The 16,568-nt window shown below is 43.1% G+C and overlaps 1 protein-coding gene across 6 annotated transcripts in view; it reads right to left on the reverse strand.

The window, feature by feature from the left end:
- The window catches only part of LPIN3 (lipin 3), a 159,729-nt gene that overhangs the window by 5,549 nt on the left and 137,612 nt on the right, over nucleotides 1–16,568 (reverse strand). For 5 of the 6 annotated variants that reach the window (XM_029612227.1, XM_029612228.1, XM_029612229.1 and 2 more), the window contains exons 17-19: nucleotides 14,542–14,694; nucleotides 12,814–12,928; nucleotides 10,225–10,325 (exon numbers count right to left, since the gene is read on the reverse strand). In XM_029612227.1, coding sequence (XP_029468087.1) covers nucleotides 10,225–10,325; nucleotides 12,814–12,928; nucleotides 14,542–14,694 — 369 coding nt within the window. Of the gene's footprint in view, nucleotides 1–10,224; nucleotides 10,326–12,813; nucleotides 12,929–14,541; nucleotides 14,695–16,568 lie in introns of those variants that run through there. The other variant, XR_003858164.1, reaches the window with a different exon arrangement.

Raw genomic sequence — 16,568 nt, forward strand, 5'->3', positions numbered from 1 at the left:
CATCACCTGTATGTTTGTCACGCATGGAACCAGATACAACCAATGTACTACTGTCAAAGCTAAATTTAAATTATAGCAACTAGCAAACACAAAACTGTAATAACTGAAATCTAAAATTTTGACCTAATCTCAACAAAAAATGCAAAAATATATCTATACTTTGAGATAAATCATCAGTTTAAACTAGGAGAAGCACTTTAACTAAAATCTAGTCAAAAAAGTCCTTGGAGGAATGAAAATTCTCCTCGAACCATTTCCCCCTTTTATAAATCTTTTTCTTTTTACAATTTATAACATTTAGTCAATCAGATCAAACTATCAGAAGTAGCCCAATTTTCACATCCCAGGGTGGGCTTCTTGACTGGTGTAGCAGAAGTAAAGGAAAGGAAATTATCAGATAAGTCTTAATTTCTCCTTCCTTGTCCTTCTGCTTCACCAGTCCAGAACCTGTGGGATGTATCAAAGCGCCGTTACATCGGGTGGGTGGATTGCAAACTCACTATTAAGACAGCTGTCCCAAAATTAGCATCTTATCTCTCAAGAACATCCAACCTATAATGCTTGGCAAATGGACCTACAGTTGTCCAAGTTGCCGCTTTACCCATATCAACTGGATTTACTGCGGGTATTTCCGCTCACGATGAAGACTATGCTCTTGTTGAATGGGTCCTGATGCCTTCCGGCAATTGTAGCCCTGCAGTAAATATGCAGACACTATGGCTTTCTTAATCCATCTTGAGATGGTCACCTTTAAGGCAGTCTTCCCCCGTATGTGCACCACTTAATAACAATCTATCAATTAAGAATTTCACTTGTCATCTTTAAATATTTTCTTACACATTTCCTGACATCGAAGATCATTAAAGATTGTATGCCCCTGCAATCCTTCTCACCAAAAAATGCATTGTTTTAATGTTTTTATTATTATTTTATGTCTAATAGTGTACTCAGCATCCATCTTTCATGGAGACTGCAGAATATAAAACATGTGCTGATTTAAATGGAACGCTGAAACTACCTTATGTAATAGGTCTCAGCATTACAGAATCCTTACTAAACCTTAAAAAGGGAGCCTTGCAAGACGAAGACTGCAACTCCAAAATGCATCTTGCTGAGGTAATTGACTACAAAAAGACAGTTGTCAATGTCATGTCCTTCCAAGTTGCTTATTCTGTTGGCTCCTAATAAGGGCTTGCTAATGCACCTACTACCAAATTCAAATTCTAACATAGTATCATAGACCACAAAGTAGGATTAAGGCGTTTAACTCCTTGCCGAAGAGTGACACCTCCTTGTGAGACAATATAGATGTCCCGTTAAGTTTTCCCTTTAATGTAAAAAAAAAAAAAAAAAAAATCACTGCAACCTGTACCTTTAAAGAATTCAAGGCCAAGACCTTGTTGAGACTCTTCTGTAGGAATGCCAGAATATCTCCTATTTGTAACACCATGGCAAACAGTTAATCTGTCTACAATATATTGCAAAAACTTGCCATATCCTCTCAAACTCTCTTTATGGGATTCTCTTTAAAATTTAACCTTGTTCCAATAACTGATGGTTTGTATCCCTTCTTGGCTAATCTCGCCTACTCAATAGCTATACCATAAGCAAGAACAAAGATGGGTTTCCCATTACTACTGATCCCTGGTGAAAGAGTCCCCCCTATGCTTTGAAAATGCAATGGTTGATCCACTATCAGCATGCTTACATCAGCATACCATGGTCTTCACAGCCAGTGTGATGTCACTAGGACTTCATATAGAAACATAGAAACATAGAAATGACGGCAGAAGAAGACCAAATGGCCCATCCAGTCTGCCCAGCAAGCTTCCCTCATTTCTTCTCCCATACTTATCTGTTTCTCTTAGCTCTTGGTTCTAATTCCCTTCCACCCCCGCCATTAATGTAGAGAGCGGTGGAGGAGCTGCATCCAAGTGAAATATCTAGCTTGATTAGTTAGAGGTAGTAGGAGTAGTAACCGCCGCAATAAGCAAGCTACACCCATGCTTATTTGTTTTTACCCAGATTATGTTATACAGCCCTTATTGGTTGTTTATCTTCTCCCCTGCTGTTGAAGCAGAGAGCTATGCTGGATATGCATCGAAAGTGAAGTATCAGGCACATTTGGTTTGGGGTAGTAACCGCCGTGACAAGCCAGCTACTCCCCGCTTTGTGAGTGTGAATCCTTTTTTCTTCTCCCCTGCCGTTGAAGTTATGCTGGATATGCGTGAAGTATCAGTTTTTCTTTTCCCCTGCCGTTGAAGCAGAGAGCTATGCTGGAAATTCGTGATGTATCAGTCTTTCTCCGATGCCGTTGAAGTAGAGAGCCATGCTGGATATGCGTCGAGAGTGAAGTATCAGGTACATTTGGTTTGGGGTAGTAACCGCCGTAACAAGCCAGCTACTCCCCGCTTTGTGAGTGCGAACCCTTTTTTCTTCTCCCCTGCCGTTTAAGCAGAGAGCTCTGCTGGATGTGTGAAGTAACAGTTTTTCTTTTCCCCTGCTGTTGAAGCAGAGAACTATGCTGGATATGCATTGAAAGTGAAGTATAAGAATGGAGTGATCAAGCTAGTTGAAAGGCATCAGGAATAGAGGAAGGTGGAGGTAGTAATCTGGATATTTGGTTTGGGGTAGTAACCGCCGTAACAAGCCAGCTACTCCCGTCATTGTGAGTGCAAATCCTTTTTTCCACATTTCCTCATGCTGTTGAATCTTAGAGTGATGTTGGAGTCACAGTAACCATGTGTATGTTTATTGACTAAGGGTATTGTCTCCAGGAGGTAGCCATCATTCTGGCGAGTCACCCACTCTTCATTGGCGGCCTCTTGACTTTATGGATCCACAGTGTTTATCCCACGCCCCTTTGAAGTCCTTCACAGTTCTGGTCTTCACCACTTCCTCCGGAAGGGCATTCCAGGCATCCACCACCCTCTCCGTGAAGAAATACTTCCTGACATTGGTTCTGAATCTTCCTCCCTGGAGCTTCAAATCGTGACCCCTGGTTCTGCTGATTTTTTTCTTATGGTAAAGGTTTGTCGTTGCCTTTGGATCATTAAAACCTTTCAAGTATCTGAAAGTCTGTATCATATCACCTCTGCTCCTCCTTTCCTCCTCATATACCTACTTCTTCCTGAGCTTCTTTATTGCATGGCCTATTAACGGCCAAGGTGGGAAGAAAGCATAAAGCTACTTTTCCCTTGGCCACTCTTGTATCAGCGCAGTCACAGTCTTTTCGTTGGCTCACAAAACTTCTTGCCTTTGTGTTCTGGTGGGTTGCTGTTGGAATGATCTATGGTTCACCAAATTTTTGTATTTTCTGCTTGCATGCCCAATGGCTTAGCACCTTGGCCATTGTATTTTGGCTCAAAAAATCTGCTTTCCCATTCTCTTCAGTGGTAATGCATATGCTGAAAGCTGTAGCATATTTTTCTCCTACCATGCAAATAGAAGCTCCTTCTCCTCTGAAACTGGCTCCGGGTATCCTCTTGTTTGTTTATGTATACTACTGCTGTTGCATAGTATACTTACTGTTCCTCAATTAATCACTGACTGAAAATGGAGTAATGATAGCTTTATGACCTTTGACTCTGATTTATGTACCCTTTACTTATCACTTGGCTCAATCTTGAGCGAAACGAGTCTGCAAAAGGCACCCCAATCTTTATACCAACAAAAACCTTACCATAATTTACAGGTAATTTTTATTTTTATTGTGCAGGCAAATATAGTATACTATCATAATAATTTACATAAGAATATAATATATACCATACTGGGTCAGACCAAGGGTCCATCAAGCCCAGTGTCCTGTCTCAAACAGTGGCCAATCCAAGTCACAAGCACCTGGCAAGTACACAAACATTAAATAGATCCCATGTTACTAATGCCAACAACAAGCAGTAGCTATTCCCTAATGATTAATAGCAGTTTATGGACTTCTCCTAATGTGGGCAAAAACCTACTGAAAAATCAAAGGCATATGTTATAGCAATTTTCAAAAGCCTACTTCCATGGATAAAGTGCTTTTACGTGCAAATGCTTTTGAGCATCAGGTCACTAGCATTAAACAGTTTTCTTTGTAACTCCAACCAGGGGCAGATTGGCCTATCGGGGGATCGGGCATCCCCCGGTGGGCCAGTCGCTCTAATCACGTGGTCTGCTGAGCGCGGCCGTGACAGAGCCATGCTCGGAAGACCAACCCTTCAAATTTCCTTTATTACAACCCCCCCCCACCACCACCACCACCACCATCCTGATCCCTCCCCAAGACTTACTAAAATCCCTGGTGGTCCAGCGAGCAATCTCTCCCTCTTGGGCCATCAGGCCTGCCAGTACTCAAAATGGTGCAGATAGCCTTTGCCCTTACTATGTCACAGGGGCTACCGGTGCCATTGGTCGGCCCCTGTCACATGGTAGGAGCACAAGATGCAGAGCCTGTAACTGCTCGAGAGTTCTCAAGATGGCAGCATTTCAGACACAATGGGAGAAACCCCTTAGTTGCTCTCTCTCTGGGAATGTCTCTGTGAGTTTAAAATATACTTATGCACTAGGTTCAGGCTAGTAAGATCCCAGATTGAAAGTTTGGTCTACTCTGTTTTATCATTACGTTTGCAAGCTGAACACTATGGGGGTCGTTTATCAAAGTGCTATATGGTGTGTGTGTGAGAGAGAGACAGAGACAGAGAGAGAGACAGAGACACTAGCTATAAGGCTGTCATACTAGGTAGGTATTTATACTTCTATATGAGGCCCACCTAGTTACTCGAGGTGAGATTTAGGTATTTAGTGTAGGGGTTAGGGGCCACTTTGACATTCCGAGTGCGACGTACGAAAAGAACAGTGCACTCTTGTGAAGATTTGATGTCCTTCTGAGTGAGGAAACTCGCCCAAAGATGAGATTTGTGCAATGTTCTCTCAACCTAGCTTGAAGTTACCCAGGTAGAGAGTCCATCAAGCTAGGTTGAGAGAACATTGCACAAATCTCATCTTTGGGTGAGTTTCCTCACTCCGAAGGTCATCAAATCTTCACAAGAGTGCATGGCTCTGTTTGTACATCGCACTCTGAATGTCAAAGTGGCCCCTAACCCCTACACTAATACCTCATCTCGAGTAGCTAGGTGGGCCTCATATAGAGGTATAAATACCTACCTAGTATGAGGGTATTATGGCTAGTCTCTCTCTCTCCTCCTCCTCCCCCCCCCCATGGTTGTAGGTAGGAATTACAACAATTCAGGCACTTACCACAAAGTGTGAAAATGTTATTGCAGTTTGCAGTAATACCTATGCGAAGCGCTAAGATAGGCAGTTTATCACAAAGTGCACTATTACCATAAAACATGCCCCTTTTCCTATCACATGCAAAATGTAGTGCATTTTGATAAATCCAGGCCTATGTGCTGTCAGATACTGCTGCCTTTTAATGGTCACAGACATATGAACTGGCAATTAGCAATCCTCAGAAAATATCTCCTAGCCTTAGAAAACCGTTCCTAATACAAACTGAAAGTTTCTTTTCCCTTTCCTTTTTCTATTTATTTAATTTTTTAAATCATAGCCTGTATGACTTACTTTAGCCAGCTGAAAGCTTTGGTTCTTTTTCTGCCTTGAAAAGACAATTTGAATAATAAAAGAGTGTGTTATCTTCTCTTGTCAACTATTTTTTATTGCTCAACCTTTTACCACATTCAAGGGATGGGAGCCAGAACGGAAGCCCTTGAGTTAGTGGGCTCGCTTTGAGTCCTGACAGGAGGTGGTGAGTTTTCAAACTGTCAACAGGCAGGGCCAGTGGAAGCACTAGGTAAACTAGGTGATCGCCTAGGGTGCCACAGGTTTGGGGGCGACCCAGCAGCCACCTACTGCTTCCATCGGACCTGCTCAGAATTGTGAAAAAACTTTGTCCCGATTCCTGACACTGGTGGCAGCTACAGGACTTCCTTCTTCCAGCCCTCAAGAACTGAAAGAGGAAATGTGATGTGGGCCCGCGTGGGCAGGAAGAAGAATGCCCAATCATCGTAGCTGGAAGGAGTGGCCAGAAGAAAAGACTGAGGGTCAATTGCATAATCACCTGCGCCATGCGGCAGGAGAGAGGCAGCGATTGGCCGGGCCGTGTGGCAGGAGACAGGCAGCGATTGGCTGGGCTGTGCGGCAGGAGAGAGGCAGCATATCTGCAGAACGAGGAAGATAATGGAGGCCTCCTGATAAGAACATGCCATACTGGGTCAGACCAAGGGTCCATCAAGCCCAGCATCCTGTTTCCAACAGTGGCCAATCCACGCCATAAGAACCTGGCAAGTACCCAAAAACTAAATCTATTCCATGTTACCGTTGCTAGTAATAGCGGTGGTTATTATCTAAGTCAACTTAATTAATAGCAGGTAATGGACTTCTCGTCCAAGAACTTATCCAATCCTTTTTTAAACAGAGCTATACTAACTGCACTAACCACATCCTCTGGCAACAAATTCCAGAGTTTAATTGTGTGTTGAATGAAAAAGAACTTTTTCCGATTAGTTTTAAATGTGCCACATGCTAACTTCATGGACTGCCCCCTAGTCTTTCTATTATCCGAAAGATTAAAAAAAACTATTCACATCTACCCGTTCTAGACCTCGCATGATTTTAAACACCTCTATCATATCCCCCCTCAGCCGTCTCTTCTCCAAGCTGAAAAGTCCTAACCTCTTTAGTCTTTCCTCATAGGAGAGCTGTTCCATTCCCTTTATCATTTTGGTAGCCCTTCTCTGTACCTTCTCCATCGCAATTATATCTTTTTTGAGATGCGGTGACCAGAACTGTACACAATATTCAAGGTGCGGTCTCACCATGGAGCAATACAGAGGCATTATGACATTTTCCGTTTTATTCACCATTCCCTTTCTAATAATTCCCAACATTGTTTGCTTTTTTGACTGCCGCAGCACACTGAACCGATGATTTCAATGTGTTATCCACTATGACGCCTAGATCTCTTTCTTGGGTTGTAGCACCTAATATGGAACCCAACATTGTGTAATTATAGCATGGGTTATTTTTCCCTATATGCATCACCTTGCACTTGTCCACATTAAATTTCATCTGCCATTTAGATGCCCAATTTTCCAGCCTCACAATGTTTTCCTGCAATTTATCACAATCTGCTTGTGATTTAACTACTCTGAACAATTTTGTTTCATCTGCAAATTTGATTACCTCACTCGTCGTATTTCTTTCCAGATCATTTATAAATATATTGAAAAGTAAGGGTCCCAGTACAGATCCCTGAGGCACTCCACTGTCCACTCCCTTCCACTGAGAAAATTGTCCATTTAATCCTACTCTCTGTTTCCTGTCTTTTAGCCAGTTTGCAATCCACGAAAGGGCATCGCCACCAATCCCATGACTTTTTACTTTTCCTAGAAGCCTCTCATGAGGAACTTTGTCAAACGCCTTCTGAAAATCCAAGTATACTACATCTACCGGTTCACCTTTATCCACATGTTTATTAACTCCTTCAAAAAAAGTGAAGTCGATTTGTGAGGCAAGACTTGCCTTGGGTAAAGCCATGCTGACTTTGTTCCATTAAACCATGTCTTTCTATATGTTCTGTGATTTTGATGTTTAGAACACTTTCCACTATTTTTCCTGGCACTGAAGTCAGGCTAACCGGTCTGTAATTTCCCGGATCTCCCCTGGAGCCCTTTTTAAATATGGGGGTTACATTAGCTATAGGTTACAAATGTTTACTAATAGGTCTGAAATTTCATTTTTTAGTTCCTTCAGAACTCTGGGGTGTATACCATCCGGTCTGTGGAAGTCCAAGAAGAAAGATGCTGTCGCTGCCTACACCTAAGAGGGGAGAGTAAAAGAAAAAAGTACATGTGTGTGAGCATGTGTGAGTGCACATGTATATGAGAGCATATGGGGAGAGAGAGCATGTGGGGGAAGAGTGAGCGTGTGGGGGAGAGAGAACATTTGTGTTTGAGAAAGCACGGGGGGGGGGAGAACGTGTGTGTGTGCGCATGTAGGGGAGAGAGAGCAAGTGTATGTGTATGTGACAGCATGTGGGGGAGAGTGAGTATGTGTATGAATGTGTGTAAGTAAGCTAGTTTGCCTGTGTTGGAGCGTGTGTATGTGAGAGAGAGGAGAAAGTCTTTGTATGGCAGCCACCACCTCCTCCCATTAATCCATGACAAGCTCAGACTGAAAATCAAAAGTTCCCAGGTATAAGTGTGGGAGAATTTTTATCCTTATTTTTAATTATAGGGTGGTGTTTATGTGTTTTCTGTTTTGAAATATTTTATTGGTGCTTGGGAAAGCTTTCAAAGTTTGCATGAGTCTTTATTTATTGGATATTCTATTCATCAGCTGTTTTGAAATTATTTTATTAGTATGATTTATGAATCTTGATTTTATTGTTTGTTTCATGAGGAATGGTGAAATGTTTGTTTTTCCATTGTTCCACTGTATAGAGTCTGGCGTGTTGCGTTTTACAATTCAGTTTTTGTCTGCACATTTCTATTTATACTTTATGGTGGCTTTGTTCTTTATTTGATGAGGCAAAGCATTCTTTTAATATGAGGTTTCTCTGTAGGGATCTGTAGTAGCTTTAGCTTGGCCTGTTCTATTTTCCTGATAGGAGGTGTATTGATTTTTTAGATTCTGGTGTAATATTTGTGGTATTCCTTTTCATGGGCAGGGTTGGAGTGTTGGCAGATAGTACTGTAATGATATGGGAAGACCATACCCACACAAAATGTTACAATAGATGTGATGTCATATGAATTCCAAGTTGCAAAGTTTTCTTGTTGGCATCACAACAGTGCATGTAACTATCACAATAATGTGTATATTATTTTACCTCAGAATGTAATTTTTCATGTAAAATCTGTTATAAATGCATAAAATTGTGTATGGGGAGGTGGGGGGAGGGGGCGCCAGGCTGTAAGGTTTGCCTAGGGCGCCTAATACCCTTGCACCGGCCCTGTCAACAGGCATGATTCACTGCAAGGCTTATCAATTGCAGGGGCTTGGCCTCCAATTCACCTCAGATGATCCCTTTTTTGAAAAGGGCTTGCTCAAACTACACATATGCAGCCAGATTTTAAATCACGTGCGTGCGTAAAAAACGGGGGTTATGCGCATGGCCTGCTGCGTGCATTTTCAAAGGGGCCCAGCCATGCATGTAACCTCTGTTATGCGCTGAAGTGCCAGGCACAGATAATTGGGGGGGGGGGGGGGGGGTCCGGAGAGGGTAGGCAGAGCTGGAGATGGCCAGTACAGTGGCCATTTGCCGCTGTGCCAAGGAGGTGCTCGCCAGCGTGCATAAATTACTACTGCTCCAGAAGAGCAGCAACTTGGAAAAAAAACAAAAAAACAAAAACAAGTTAAGGTAGGGTAGGTTAGGTTTAGGGGGTGGGGAGGAGAAGGGAAGAGGAAGGAGGGTTAGATAGGGCGGTAGGGAACTAGGGAAGGCTGGGATGCATCACCATGCAAAATCTGCAGAATTCTACCCCCCCCCCCCTTGTGCACTCCGCCCGCACATACATGCACAGAAAACAAACCCCATCAGATGGGTAGTGAGCTGCTTTGCTGTCCTGGCTCGCATCACTGCAGAGAACAATCCACAGGAGCTTAGCCCATTAAGATAAATCTCATTCAAAACAATTCTAAAGGCTATATCACAACCATAAAACAGTCAAAAAAATTCCTTTCAACTAAAAAACCAGGTCAAGGCTTATCCACCACCACCCTCCATTCAATTGCTGGATGAGGGGACTAAACCCACAGGTTCTTGACTGGTGGAGCAGGAGGACAAGGAAATTCCCTATAAACACACAGGGCAACTGCTGGACAAAATGGCATCCCGAGCCTTTGGTCTTGTATGTTCACGGATGGATTCAAAAGAGCAGTGAAGTGCCCCCACTCCCCCCCCCCCCCACACACACGCTTGGTGCCCTGAGCAGTTGGCCTGCTTTCCCACCCCTTGCGATAGACCTGTACCTACACGTACTCACCTCAGGGTATATAAAAAAAGAATACATTTTCCCCCAAAAATGAAATATTTGTGTAGAATGCACAGCAACGCCCTACCTATACCCTCCAGTCTACCTGTAAGGTGAGCATCCTCTCAGCAATGCCATATAAAATCCCAGCTGCAAAAGCAAAACGAATGCTCTGAAACCTCCCCCCCCCCCCCCCCCCCCCAATGGCCAGCACTGGATCACCCAAGCACCTGGCCAGACTTACGAAGACTTGTTCTTGGTGAGCTCCTGCATGAGTTCTCCTTTGTAATTCACAGTGAATATTCGAGATTCTGGCAGTCCCACCTGCTTGTAAGCATAAACATCCTGCTCAGGGAAGAAAAAGGGTGGGGGGGAGAAAAAATGCAGAAGGCTGAATGTACAGTCAGAAATAAGGGGCTGGGAACCAGGAGACCCGAGTTCAAATCCTACTTCTATCTCCAACATTACAATCTTGACCAAGTTGCTTTGTATCCTGGTACCTCAGGTTCTATGTAGATTGTAAGCTCTCTACAGCAGGCATTTGTATGCACCTATATGGAGGGCATAGCATCCATGGAGCACAGGCACCACTAACTTTAAAAAGGGGTGTGCCATGCACCAGTGACTTTCCAAACTGTCAATCCTCCCTCCAGTCCCTACCTACTATATTCCCCTGCTCTCCACCCCAGTCATATTCTTCCCCTGCTCATCCTCTGCCCTAACTGGCATTTCTAAGCTGGCTGGTGTCAGAGCTATGAGTGAGAATCAAAACACCTAACTTGCAGACCCTGGAATTAAGCCAGGAAAATAACATAAGGAACTACAGTGACAAGTGTTTCTTTGGTTGAGCCACAGACACAGCAGGTAGCTTGTTCCTTGAGTCCCCGAGCTTATATAGTTTTCCATTTCACAGAATACATTTGCTCTTATTAAAAAAAGAGAGACCTATGAGGGAAGTATTCTTTGTAAAAAATCTTTTCTTTAGTCCTATCTTTTGTTATTGCTAGTAAGTATGTAACTAGGTATTAACTAAGTGTATCATAAAAATATTTTTACATATCACTAAATCCACATCAATTACTAGTGATTATTTTGGTCCATACTCTTTCGGAAATGAAGTTGAAATTTGTCAATTTATAACATATTGACTAACATCATTCCAATTGTCTTCTACCACCATTCCATTTGAATGGATTGTTTATTTTCTCAACGGATAACAAGCTAATTTCATCTATGGGTGATTTAAACCTTTTTGGATATATGGATTGAAAAACAAGCAAAAGAAAAAAAAGACTTTAACATCTATGGATTATAAGAGATTTTTTCTTTCATCACCCATGATTTTGAAGAAAGTATAAAAAAGAAATGTTTATAAGGAGTTGACATACAATATCTTTGAAGTGAAAGTTTTGTGCTTTACAGATGTAAGCTGGTTTGATGTATACATTTTTTAATAGATATTTTTCGATAGGGTGGGCTCTCCATCAGAATTGTTTGAGGAAAATTGCTGGGTATGTATGTGTATGAATATATGAAGAATGATTGTGCGATTGTAATAGTGGTTGTTATATAATGTGATATGTTGTTTTAAAGTTTAAATTGTATTCTTTGAAAATAAGCTTTATAAGAATATTTGAAATAGATGTGGTATGTAAAAAAAAAAAAAAAAAAAAAAGTTGTTTTAAGATATATTCTTTATTGTTTGTACCATTCATTTCCCGTGTTTGGATTTTGTATATTGACTTTATATGTATGGGAACCTCTATGTTCTGTACTATGACATAACTAATCCCACCTTCACGTACAATGTCTAATTAACTAGCTGCCTAAAATAATACAGTTAGGCTGCAGCTTGAACACCGGCACACCTCCCTCCTGCAACCCAGTGGGTAAAACATTCCCTGTTTGAACTGCAGGGTTCTATCTACGGAGCCCCACATGGTTCAAACACCCCCTGTTAGAACTGTGTGGCTCCACACAGTTCTAACAGCAGATGTTTGAACCTCCCGGGGCTCCGTAGTTGCCAAGCCCTGTGGTTTGGCAGACTCACTATATAGGTTCTGAATGTCTTGGTTTGCAGGGTTTTGTTTACTTCAAAGTTTTTGGCAGTTAAAAGGTGTTTGTGCAGCGGTTACTGAGGTTACATCAGAATGTGAATTTATTTTTGCATGGTGAGTTCGTGAGGGTCTGTCTTTGGGTTCCTTGAGAGGCGAGACATCTCATTCCTCAACTCAGGCAGATTGCCTTAAACTGCCCAATTACTAATAAAGTAAATCTCTGCCTCCCACTCCAAGCTGCTGGCACTCTGAACTGCCTCCCCCAGTCTGGCATCATCCTCAAAGGCCGGTTCAGTGTCACGGGCGTTAACGCGTCAAAGGGGACCTTTCGGGCTCAGGCTTTGTCAATGATGTCAGGCTGGGGAGACAGCTCAGGTCGGTCACATGGCAGCAGGAAATCTTTTGGTGCACCACCAACTGTGTGTGTTTAAATTTACAGTGTACAATTTAATTTAGAAAAATAAATTACTACTAAAATGAGAATAAGGGAATGAGGAGACCTAAACTCAGGACAAGAAAGAGAGAAGGCAGAGCAGCCATACTGTGGATTCAGTACAGTAATGTGGTAGAACAAGTCACAAAAATGTAACCTTGATAAAAGTCCCATGAAAACTGACACAAGGGCACAGATAAACACAAACACATCCAAAGGAAAAAAAACAGTTACATACATTAAAACATTGAAAACAAACTTCAGTATTCCCATTTCCAGAATTTACAATGGTCTGAACTGGTGTAGATAACCCGGCTCAGCTGGGTGTGGGAAAGGCACTCACGTTTGGTTTGTTCCCAAAGGCAGCGTAGAAGGGCTGCTCCTGCGGGTTGAATAGGTTCTTGATGTCTCTCAAACAAGTAATTTTAAATACTTCTGGCTTCCTCTCAATCACTTCCCTGTAACATGAGGGGCAGATAGCAGCTGTTTAGCACGAGGCCATTCCATCCAAGACACCAGCACTGAAGTCCCTTTGCTGCCTGCTATCTGGTTTCAGGCCTGGGACTTCAGCATAAGGCTAAAAGGTTTTTAAAGAGGTCTTTCGTCCCCACAACACCTGCTCCAGGGCAGAGGCAGCCCGTCAGCAGAGCTCAGTAGCACACAGACCTGCCGCGGGCAGTGCCAGCTGTACCCTGGAGGATAAACCAACAGCAGCATCTACGCCATAGAGCCCTAAATCCAGCCCTTGAGAGCCACGACCCAGTCATGTTTTCAGGACATCCACAATGAATATGCAGGGGATCCATTTGCAAACAAAAGGGGCAGTTCATGCAAATAGATCTCCTGCACATTCATTGTAGAGCTCCAGACAACCAGACTGGTTTGCAGCCCTCAACGACCAGAACTGGGGACCCCCCCTCAACTATACCATCAAATTGTCTCTGCTACTAGGCAGGGAGGCAGCCCCAGACTTTGTATTATTTGTACAGTATAGTGGCAGTGGGCACCTTTCTCCTCTGGCTAGAGCCATGCTATACCAAACAGAGATCTCATAAGCATGCCACCCTTGTCAGGTGTCAGTGCTGTGGGCAAGCAATATTACCCATGCGTGGATTCCAGGTCTTATGCATGTGTTCTTAACATGGGATGGACTTCCAGGGAATCCAGTCCTTGGATGTTTTTAAAATGTGTTCACACAAGTGTTAATACCAGCCTCAGCATCAAATGCACCACCTCTCCATATTAAGGAGCACTCACATCATCTCTACAAGTGAGTGGCTTGCACCAACATGCAAGTTGGCAGAGCTGGTTCTTTGCTCCAGATTTAAATATGATTTTAAGATGACACTGGCCTCTAACTACTAAGAAATGTATTTAAACTACAATCATACCAGGTTCATGTGTTGTAATTCACCTACATTAATGGGCAGGTAATGTTACATGCATATTAGAAGACTAGTTATCAGTGGTGCTTTAGGCGACATGTAGTTAAGAGAAGAGAGCCAGGTTTGATTACCTTGACCTGTAAGACAACCAGCAGGCTCCTGAATCTAACCCTGTTCTCAATGCCTGACAGTTACCTTTACCCGGCTTAACAGACAGGGCCTACATGCAACTTAAGCTTTTATGGTTCAGATGGACATAGAGAGCTGAAATCTGTTGAATCCATGGGTTCTCAACTCAGTCCTCGGGACCCACCTAGTCAGTCAGGTTTTCAGGATATCCACAATGAATACACATGAGATATATTTTCATACAATGGAGCCAGTGCATGCAAAGCTATCTCATGCATGTTTATTGTGGATATCCTGAAAACCTGACTGGCTAAATGGGTCCCGAGAACTGGGTTTAGAACCCCTGTTCTTAACTCATTGCATGCGGGGGTTTGCAGTTTGGATTTCCTTATTGATTTCCCTAAGAAAAGCAGGACTACAAGTCCCTGCATGCAAGGGGGTAAAACCAGGATTGGATTAGCCTATCTGAAAGAAAGAAAATGAAGCTGCCTTGTGGGAATGTTCATTACATAAGCCACAAATCCCAGATCCTCGAGAACCGGAAGCCATCCCATTACCTGTGCAGAGCGGAGAAGAGGCTGTTAGGAGCTAGGAGGACAGGGCCCTTGGGAAGTTCACAGCCTCGGTCGCACACCCCCTGCAGGTACCCCTTGGTGATGTCTGCCATGCCAATAGCCCTGGCCGAACAGTAAAGGAATTTGTAGCCGTTCCTGCAAGGCGCACAGAAATGAAAAGCTTCAGCCTGATATGCGGCATACAAACTGATTCACGGGAATGATAAGCTCTGCAAAGTTCAGTTCGACTGAAGGGTAGGGGGGAGGAGTAGGCAACAGTGTGGTTGCTGCTGGGATGCTGTGCATTTAAGGTTTAGCAAAATCCAATCTGATTAACTTTTATCAATATAAATCAATAACATTTTACTGAGAGTGCAAGTATTAGAGGCATCTTTCTTAATGTTTCAAAGCTTTCCTGTTTCTGTCCTTCTATCTGTTACACATCTTTCAGACGCATCATAAAGCTTTAGGGGCTTAGTTTTCAGAGCGATCTAGCTGGCTAAGTAAGGGCTTATCTGACAATTTCAAAGCCTCGGAGAATTGGCTGGAAATAATCGGCTAAATATAACCGAAGTTTCACAAGGCAGCTGAAGTTAGCCTGCCAAACTCTGCACAGGCTCGGGCGCCGATTTTCAGAGCTAGCTGCATTATCTTGGCCAGCAAAATTCAGGCACCGCACAAGAACAGGCCCCAAGCTGACTGGCCATCCTCCTTCCACCTTCCTGGCTATGGATGGGGGAGGGGAGAAGCCCTGCTGGTGGAGCTCCACTCCCTCCCAACCGTAATTATTTAAAAAAAATATATGTCTCGATAACTCAATCCTCCCCTCCCTTCCTCATGTAAATACATTTCTTAAATTCCCTGTGGTTCATTCCCCTGCTCATCCTCCCTCCCAAATTTTTTTTTTTTTTTTTAAATTTTTAAACAAAGAGTCTAAAGAGTAATGGTGATCTATGCTCCCTCCCTGCTGGCAAGGGGGATGCTCCTCCCCTTATTCTGGTCCTGTCTTGGCCAGGCGGGTGGAGACGGGAGCTCCCCCACCACCAGGGCGGCAGGGGATGCCCGGCAGGCATTTCTCTTTTCATGCAAGCGGGGAATAAATGACAGGAGGGAGGGAGAGCAGGGCATCTGTCCGCAAGGACTTTTAAAACAAAATTTAACATGCAGGAACCGGACTGACCTTTTATTTATTTTATAGGCGGAAAGGAAGAGAGGATATGGGGATTGGGCATGGGAATACTTTTAAATTGTAATTTTACATGCGGGAAGGAGTGAGGGAGTGGTGATCACTGGCTTGGTGGATTTTTTTTTTAAGATGATCCTAAATTTAGATCTGCAATTCATTTCACGAGATATTGGAACCTAATGGGGGGATTCATCACGCTCCAGCAGGGCTGTAATGTGCATTAAACAGCATACAATAAATGCTATATAATCACACGATGCAGTGATATCGCATGATATTCCTGATAATTTACATTAAATGGCCTACATTCCCTCCCCTATTCCAGTGAGCTGTTTTGCATTGCATTTGCATACATGAATTTTCCAAATTCATGCAAAACAGCTCTTGCATACATAATCTCATGTAAATAAAATAACACGCCAACTTAGAAATTTGTCAGCCACGTAATTTTGGCTAGAGCTTTCTAAAAATGCTAATGTAACGTGGGAGCATTGGGACCCTAACAGAGGTCCGATGCTCCTGCATTAGATTTAAAGGATTCAGCTGTTCCAAAAAAAATAAGCACCAAAAGTATAAAAAGTGTCCAGGGGTCTAACACTTGAGGTTGTCCATGTTTGTGCGATGACTGCCCCCTCCCCCAACCCAGTCAACATTGATAAAATAAAGGCCATAGGTTATCCCCCCCACCCTTTACAATAAAAATAATTCCAGGCAGGTCCCCTTCTACCCCTCCCCCCAACCCCCCCATTTAAAAAAGATAGCGCTTGGAAATAGTGGCCCCCCTTCCCCCAGACCCTCTAGGTTCGCATATGAGTTGTTGGGGTATAATGCCCCCCCCCATGAA

The sequence above is a fragment of the Rhinatrema bivittatum genome, chromosome 8 (assembly GCF_901001135.1).
Source record: "Rhinatrema bivittatum chromosome 8, aRhiBiv1.1, whole genome shotgun sequence".
In the NCBI taxonomy this organism is placed as follows: Eukaryota; Metazoa; Chordata; class Amphibia; order Gymnophiona; family Rhinatrematidae; genus Rhinatrema; species Rhinatrema bivittatum.